The sequence below is a fragment of the Cyprinodon tularosa genome, unplaced genomic scaffold (genome assembly GCF_016077235.1).
Source record: "Cyprinodon tularosa strain WSP-4 unplaced genomic scaffold, ASM1607723v1 ctg879, whole genome shotgun sequence".
In the NCBI taxonomy this organism is placed as follows: Eukaryota; Metazoa; Chordata; class Actinopteri; order Cyprinodontiformes; family Cyprinodontidae; genus Cyprinodon; species Cyprinodon tularosa.
Window position 1 is genome coordinate 229,328 of NW_024039650.1, and position 8,761 is coordinate 238,088.

At 37.4% G+C, this 8,761-nt stretch overlaps 1 protein-coding gene across 1 annotated transcript; it reads right to left on the reverse strand.

Annotated features, from left to right (window-relative positions):
- Positions 1–2,037: 2,037 nt before the first annotated feature.
- Positions 2,038–5,551, reverse strand: LOC119775565 (acyl-coenzyme A thioesterase 1-like). The gene is made up of 2 exons (XM_038273584.1): positions 5,534–5,551; positions 2,038–2,940 (listed from the first exon to the last, which is right to left on the reverse strand). The coding sequence occupies exons 1-2, from the start codon at positions 5,549–5,551 to the stop codon at positions 2,335–2,337; spliced, it is 624 nt and encodes a 207-aa protein (XP_038129512.1). The 3' UTR covers positions 2,038–2,334.
- Positions 5,552–8,761: the final 3,210 nt, after the last annotated feature.

The following is an 8,761-nucleotide window of genomic DNA, read 5'->3' on the forward strand; positions in this document are numbered from 1 at the left end:
TCGTTCTTAGTGGCTAACCGTATTGCTAGTGCCAAGAAACCTTTTACTATTGGTGAAGAATTGATCCTGCCCGCTGCAAAAGACATTTACCGTGAACTTCTAGGAGAGGCCGCAGTTAAGAAGATAGCACAGGTTCCTCTTTTGGCTTCAACCGTCACTAGGCGAAAAAATGAAATAGCAGAGGACATTGAGACACAACTGTTGGAGAGGATTAATACATCGCCGTGGTATGCAATCCAGGTTGACGAGTCTACTGATATAGACAACAAGGCAATACTACTTGTTTATGTGCGATATACACTCACCGGCCACTTTATTAGGTACACTGGTCCAACTGCTCGTTAACACTTAATTTCTAAGCAGCCAATCACATGGCGGCAACTCAGTGCATTTAGGCATGTAGACATGGTCAAGACAATCTCCTGCAGTTCAAACCGAGCATCAGTATGGGGAAGAAAGGGGATTTGAGTGACTTTGAACGTGGCATGATTGTTGGTGCCAGAAGGGCTGGTCTGAGTATTTCAGAAACTGCTGATCGGCAGTTGTGTGGGCTGAAATGCCAGGAGAATGGCCAGACTGGTTCGAGCTGATAGAAGGGCTGATAGCCGAAAAATGTCACCTGAACTAAACAGCGTACTGAATGATGTCGTTAAAGTTATTAACCACGTCAAAGCGCATGCCCTTAACTCACGTCTGTTTAAGCAGCTTTGTGAGGAGATGGGCGCAGAGTACGGACGCCTTCTCTTACACACAGAAGTAAGGTGGCTATCTAAAGAGAGATCATTGGCCAGAGTGTTTGACTTACGGGAGCCACTGCAGAGATTTCTTTCAGAAAAAAAATCACCACTGGCAGCACATTTCAGTGACAAGGACTGGGTCGCAAAACTTGCTTACTTGTGCGATATATTCAATCTGCTCAATGAACTCAACCTGTCACTTCAAGGGAAAATGACAACTGTATTCAATGCAGCAGATAAAGTAGCTGCATTTAAAGCCAAACTGGAATTGTGGGGACGGCGAGTGAACAGAGGGATATTTGACATGTTTCAAACATTAGCAGGGATTTTAGAAGAGACTTTTTAGAAGGCAGAATATCCCGAGATCGCCACACAAGCACTGAAAAACCTGCTTCCCTTTCCAACATCCTATCTTTGTGAAGCGGGATTTTCTGTGGTTACAGCGACCGAAACTAAGCAACGGAGCAGACTGGACATCAGGAGCACACTTCGTGTTTCATTGTCTCCGATTATGCCCAGATGGGACCGGCTTGTTTCGGAGAAACAAGCTCAGGGCTCCCACTAATCCAGCCTAATGGTGAGTTTTATTTGTATGCTGTTTGTATTTGATTTTATGCCAGTTGTATCATTTTATTTGATCGTATTTAACCCCCCCCGCCGGTCCGTGAAAATATTGTCTAACATATAATCGGTCCGTGGCGCAAAAAAGGTTGGGGACCGCTAGTCTAAGGCACAGAGAACTAGCAACCCTATCAACAAATTCATCAACCTGTGAAGGGGAGTAAACTAAGCTTTTGCACTCTGCAGCACTGCTCAGCGACACAGAGGAGAAAGTGAAACAGTTTCTTCAAAATTTATAACTGCACTATCTGATAATGATCTGCTAAAGTAGAACCTTCTTTTGGGGGAGGAGAACTCTAATAAAGTAATCCTGAAGGTTATTAAAAAGTGGTCAGAAAGGACAGAGTTGTGAGGAAATACTGGTATTTCTTTCCTGGACACGGCCACCTTTTTCAGTTGCCTTTTGTATCTCTGCTTTTGTGTTATTGAACCCCAGTCGGCCTTGGCAGATGGCCGCTCACACTGAGCCTGGTTCTGTTGGAGGTTTCTTCTTGTTAAAAGGGAGTTTTTCCTCTCCACTGTCGCTACAAGCATGCTTAGTGTGAGGGATTGCCTTTGAGTCAATGACTCAATGCAATTAACTGGTTTTCCTCAGATAGAATAATTTGAATCAATCTGACTGTGTTATCTGGTGAACTAAAGTTTTTTGAGATGATATGTGTTGTGAATTGGTGCAATATAAATAAACTAAATTGAAAAAAATTAATAACAGTTAATGAATAATAAACAGTTTGTCAATACAAATAAAATTGCCTACATCATCATACAGTTAATTAGGTATCCTAATATTAGCTTCTGTTTATCTTCTAGGCTTAAATGTACTACTGCTTATCACAGCTGATTCTTCTGACCAACTTTCTTACAGTCACCAAAATCTGCTGCAGAACATTCATGAAACAATAATGTCATTCAAGCCACTTCTTAAATTTGAAGGACACCAACCCTGGAACATTTCCTCTAGAGGAGACCAAATTTATCATTTGGACTGAGTCTGAGCAGCACTGCAGCTCAGGTGAGCTAGAAGGAAATCTTGCATCTTCTTCCACAGGTGGAGTTCAGCTGCAGCATGAGCTTTGGGCTCTCCACCCCACACCACTGGAAACCTGAGCATCCCATGTAAAGCAGAGGGGCAGTGCGGTCCATAAGGAGGTTCTAGTAAATGTCCGGCTGCAGGGTAAGTAATGCTCTCAAAGTTCTTCTTCCCATGGCGCTTCAGTCTCTCCACCATGTCGTCCAGGTACCCCTTGCTGTCCCAGTTCAGGTCGTCCTCAGAAGCCACAAAGAGGAAATGTCCATTGGCTCGTTCAATGGGAACGACGCTGCCTTCGTTCTCCTCAGCCAGAGGGTCTTCAACAGCGTACTTAATAATGTTAGCGCCCGACTCGGTGGGAATCACCTTGCTGAAGTTGAACATCAGCGGCGAGAGGATCTGACGGTTCTTATAATAGAGGGGAATGCCGACGTTGGCGCTGCAGCCATTAATCCACAACACAGCTTCAACCCCTTGCACAAAAGCAGCGAGTGAAAGAGCAATGTCGCCCCCCTTCGATCGAGATATTACTCCAACTCCTTTACTGCTCGCCTGCAAAAGACATAAAAAACAACAGAATGATCAAATTAACCTCAGAGAAAGTTACTGTATTACAAGGAAATGTGTTTGCTGCCTATTTTTAAAATGATCTCATTGTTAACCAGCTGGGTTTTTTAAGTTTTTTTTTTTTTTTTAGTTCAGCCTAAAATGTTCCTCACTTTTAGATTAGAAGTACTTTAATTCAAAGTTTCTTTGATTTTCTTTCCTTTTCATGTTTGCACTTGAATATTAACCAATTACAGTGCTGGCCAAATGTTTTTGCACCTCTTCAATTCTGCCAGGTAATTCTCCATTCCTCCCAACAACTTATTGCAATTACAAATGCTTTAATATTAATAGGGTATTTTAGCCAAAGTCCTTAATCGATTCAATTTCGATTCATGCAGTTGTCGATCTGCTTTTACAGTAATGAAAGTGGTTCAATGTGTTTTTAAAATACTCATGTTTTTAATTTTTTCCTGTCATATTAAACACAAAGTGCAAACTTGTAAATCTGATAGTTTACACTTGAGATATAAACAAAACTGTCTCAAAAGTGAAAGCTTGTAGTGAAAAGTGAAACAAATTGAAGCCTCACGTTTAGCCCTGAAAGGTTTCTTATTGGATGTTAGCATAGCGTGATATCTTGTCAAATGATTTCTGAGATTTATAGCGTTTCTACAATAACTGACCTCCGCTTTACAGATCTTTAGTTGTTTTAAATCCAAAACGGTTCCAAACATCAGACTTCAGTTTGCACAGCTTGCTGAGCGGTTTGTTACTCGTTTCAGCATTTGCAAACGCCTGCTCATTTGAATGTGAACGTCACGAACTCTAAAACTAATTGATCTCATTCCCTACACATCGATTTTGCAAAAATTTAAAGGAATCGATCCAAAAATCTATTAAATATTTTTTTTTTTTTTACCCAGCCCTAGATATTAATATCTTCATTTATTTTTGCAGCAAATGAAAAAAACAAAAAATATTGTCAAAAAGCCAAATTGGATACAATTCCACACAAAAATAAAAAAAGGGTGCAGCAACAGTATCGGCACCCTTAGAAAAATGATGTGATGCTTCTCTAACTACACATTTCATGAAACTTCATGTTAACATGTCACCACCTACTGGTGGAAAGCATAACTACAGTTATTAATATAATCTGTGATATTTTTGCTATTTCTCTTTTTTTCCCCCAATTTAAGTTTGAAATTTGTCTTGATTGGTGTGTAAAAAAATCTTTTGTACGTTTTTTTATGTGTAAAACGTCTTAGAAGAGAACGATCTTTTAAGATATGCTGTATTTCTATCATTTTAGAGAAATTAGCTCAAGCAGACAGTGAAAGTGTTCATGCAAATTGGGCAATGATGAGCTAAATGAAAGGCGTTGTTCGTTTTTGTTCAAAAATAATAGTTTTTCCACAGTTTTTGGTTTCAATCTGGTTGGGAGTTTACAACCGACCAATCTTTTGGTGGAAACAACCAATCTAATTTGGTAAAAGGCCAGACCATTACAAATTCATAATTTTGGCCAAAATACTGATCAAGTGCTATAGCAGCTTTCAAATCCAAGACCAAGTCTTAAACCATCAACCTTGGATTAAAAGGCAAATTCTTACAGCATCCCACTCTCAACACTAATTTGTCTATAGAAAGCAATTCTACTGAATGCTACTATTACAACTAAAACCAGCGGCTAGCTGGCTGCTTGGGTTTAATTCTATATTTTTCAGTCAGTCAGCAACAAAATACAAAAAAAATCCAAAAGCATTTTAAACATTTTTACGATGCCAATGAACACAGATTGAGATGTGAAATGTTTTCTAAATATCTAGAATATTCTTTCTATATTCTATCTATCTATCTAATATTCTATCTATATATATATAGATATAGATATATCTATATATATATATATATATAGATATATATATATTTATATATATATCTATATAGATATATATATATTTATATATATCTATATATATATATATACATATATATATATACCTATGTATAGGTATATATATATATATATCTATATCAATAAAGATATATATCGATATAGATATATATGTATATATAGATATATATACATTTATCTATATCTATATAGATATCTATATATAGATATCTATATCTATATATCGATATATGTATTACATTTTGAGTTTTTTGTTTGATGGGGGAAGGGGTTATTTAGGCACAACCATTCTGTTTAGGTGATGTTAATGAGAGGAGGAAACAGCTTTCTATGTTTGCTTTAGATTATGGCGAATTAATGTATTTAATTAATGTTTGAATTAGTAAACAATGAACATTGTTATGATAATAAATGTCTTTATCATAAGTCAAATGAAAAGACCAGCATGATAGTAAAACATGAGGGAAAGTAAAACCAACGCCTTCAGGAATAGCATCTATGTATCTATCTATACACACACACAATCTCTGTACTTTCATATCCATCTGTCTATCTCTATTTATATATATATATATATAGATATATATATATATATATATATGTGTTCATCTTTTGATGTGACAGTCAAAACAGGAAGTGAACACGATACGTCTCACCATCAGCATTAAATCTTCTCACCATTGTATTCTGCTGCATGTCTTTTGGATTTCCTTGTTGATTTGACAAACGCCCAGTTGAAAGGGGAAGCAGATTCAAACCTCAACATTGAAGTGTATGTTGTTCTAGGAAAATTCAGATTTTTCTTCTATTATATATTAATTTAGCCTATTTACTATCTATAAAAGTTTTCACTCAGTCTGTTTCACCTTCAAGGCCACATCGTTCTCCTGTGTGAGGGTGTTTTTAGACCAGACATAGCCTCTTCCCAAAACAAGACAGATTTTTCTCAAAGATTCTTCATAACATGTGTTGTGATTCTATAGGTAAATTCTATTCCCAGCCCGCTGGGAATTTATGTTTCTGATACTTTAAGATGTTTATTGCCCTCCCCTGTATGGGGGGGGGGGGGAATATCTTATTTAATCAGATATTATTTCAGCTGTTATATAGTGTTTATGACACACAATCCTACTAACTGTGTGTTAGAACAATAGATAAAAGAGTGATTCGAGCACTAATCATGGTCAAACAGTTATTTCTGCACATACATGGAATAAATTCACCACAACTTCTGTTCAAAATATAAGATTTTATTAACAAAAATCATTCAGCTCCAAGTCAAACGTATTTCAGTTTAACACTCTCAACTAAGACTAGTAAAACTCAACTAAACTAAACTAACTACTATGTACAAAGAGGAAGGGAAGCATGGTTGAAAACCATATTACAGTTTAAGATGGATTCTGTGTTTGAAACCAAAGTTTATCTGGAATAATTTGGGATATGATCAAATTAGCTTTTCACTAATTTTAAAGAAATTGGAATGTTTTCAGACCAATTCACAATGCAAATCCATGAGGTGAATAAAACGTTATTTGGCCAAATAATGTTTTATTAAATGATTTGCTTAATCAAGAACCAAAAACCTTTAGCTAAATGATTCTTTACCCTCTTTGAAATAGCTAGCAGCGAATAGACATCAGGATTCCACTAAATGACTCTTGGTCATACTTGGTAATGGAAATTTAATGAGCATTTGAGGAACACATGAACATTAATGTTATATCAGTGTTTAAATCCTTAGTGAATAAAGCTTGTCTAAGCTTTAGCAACAGCTCAACACATATTCCTGTAGCATAGCGTAGCATGCAGTCCATTCTTTAGCATCAATTAGCGTTGTCTTTACTGAGCAGTAAACACACGATATGATTAGCATCATCAAAGACACATTGCTTGTTTGGTCCCTAATCATGCCAGACCTGCAAACCTTTTTCCATGTCCATTTGTAAAAGCTTGAGTTTCATCCAGTTTTGCAGCTCTACAGTCAGGGATTCTTTGTCTCAGTCTCACAGCAGGGGTCCCCTCAGTCTCAAACCCAGGGCATGGTCTTCATCCAGTTTGGCTCTGTAAGTTCTGAAACTCAAGAGAAATGTGTTGCAAAAGTTCTGTTTGCAGCAGTTAGGTTCTGAAGAGTTCTGACTCATCCTCAATACCCCGTTTAGAAGGTTCAGGGAGTGAGGACTTCTGGCGTCGAGGTCCCTGGAGGTCAGCAGGAGGATCAAAACAAACCAATTCTTTTTGGTAAGATGAATCTTTTGTCGGCACAGTTTAAATTAAATTTCAAAAACTAAATTAAAAAATAACAGGTTGTTAACAGATTTAAAGATTATTAGAAATCAAATACTGGAAAATTAGCTCAAACAAAGTCCTCTTCTTCTCCATAAGAATAATTAAATATATAAATGTCATCTAAGAACAATAACAAAAGAAAAAAAACTAGCTAAATTAAAGATTAATAGGTTAATAATTTTAATGCACTAAATTAGTATAATACTAAAGAATATACATACAAAATAAAAGATAACTTTTCTTTTGGGGACAAAAAAGGCAATTCTGTTTTTTTTCCACCTGTTAACCAAAAGACCCTGGCATAGGAACGTGAGGCTCTCTCTAAGCACTGAGATGAAAGTTGTAGGTGCCACCAGAAGGTACTTAATTTTACTGAGACATCGGTAATCTAGAGTGGGATCCCCCCCCCAGTTATCCAGGTCGGCACCAGAGGATTGGTGCGCATATTGGAAACCGGTAAATTGCCTGTAGATAATTGGACAGATTTGCAGTTCTAGAGCACTAGAACAAAGGCAAGGTTCCAGGGAGAGCCCAGACACACTATGGAGAAAACTTATTTCAGCCGCTTGTATTGGGATCTCGTTCTTTAGGTCATGACCCAAAGCTCATGACCATAGATGAGGGTTAGAAACGTAGATCAACCGGTAAATAGAGAGCTTTGCTTTTTGGCTCAGCTCTCTCTTCACCACAACAGACCGGTACAGTGCACGCTTCACAGTAGACACCGCACCAATCCGCCTATCGATCCATCTTCCCCTCATTCTTGGACAAGACCCCAAGATTCTTAAACTCCTCCACTAGGGGCAGTACATCCTCCCCAACCCAGAGAAGGCACACTTTTCCCTCTCAAGACCATGGTCTCAGATTTTGAGGCACTGATCCTCTTCCCGGCCGCTTCACACTACAGTGAGAGCTGTAGATCATGCCCTGATAAAGCCAATAGAACCATATCATCTGCAAATAACAGAGATGCAATCCTAAAGCCACTAAAACAGATCCCCTCAACACCTTGGCTGTGCCTAGAAATTCTGTCCATAAAATTAATGAACAGAAACGATGACAAAGGGCAGCCTTGGCGGCAGACATGTTCACAAGTCATTTTTTGCAAGTCCAAGTCAAGTCTCAAGTCTTGAGAGCTCAAGTCCAAGTCAAGTCTCAAGTCTTGAGAAGGCCTGTCGCAATAATCAATTAATCGCACAAAAAATTCTAATCACTTGATTAATTAAAAAAAGTGCAATAATTTTCGTGCTTGCTTGTTTCTCCTTGTGTTTTCATCTCTGTCAATGAGACGGTATAGCTTAAAGGTCGCTATTATATCTATGGAATGATCATTATCTTGAACTGTTAAATGAAAAATACAATTAAAAAAAGCACACATGCAAAAAAAATTTCCAGATACATTTTGCATTTTTAGTTTTTTTTCTTTCAAAAAAAACTATTTTCTTACAGTATTTACCTGACATTTGTGGTTACAACTGTTTCTAGTTTTAGCAGTAAATGTCTGCCCTTTTATTTTTAGGTGAAAATGAGGACTGTGGAAAAAAAACACAATCACAATCCTGCCTTTTATTAATACATAGGAGGTTAGCAACTACAAGAGATAAAAAAAAACCCTAA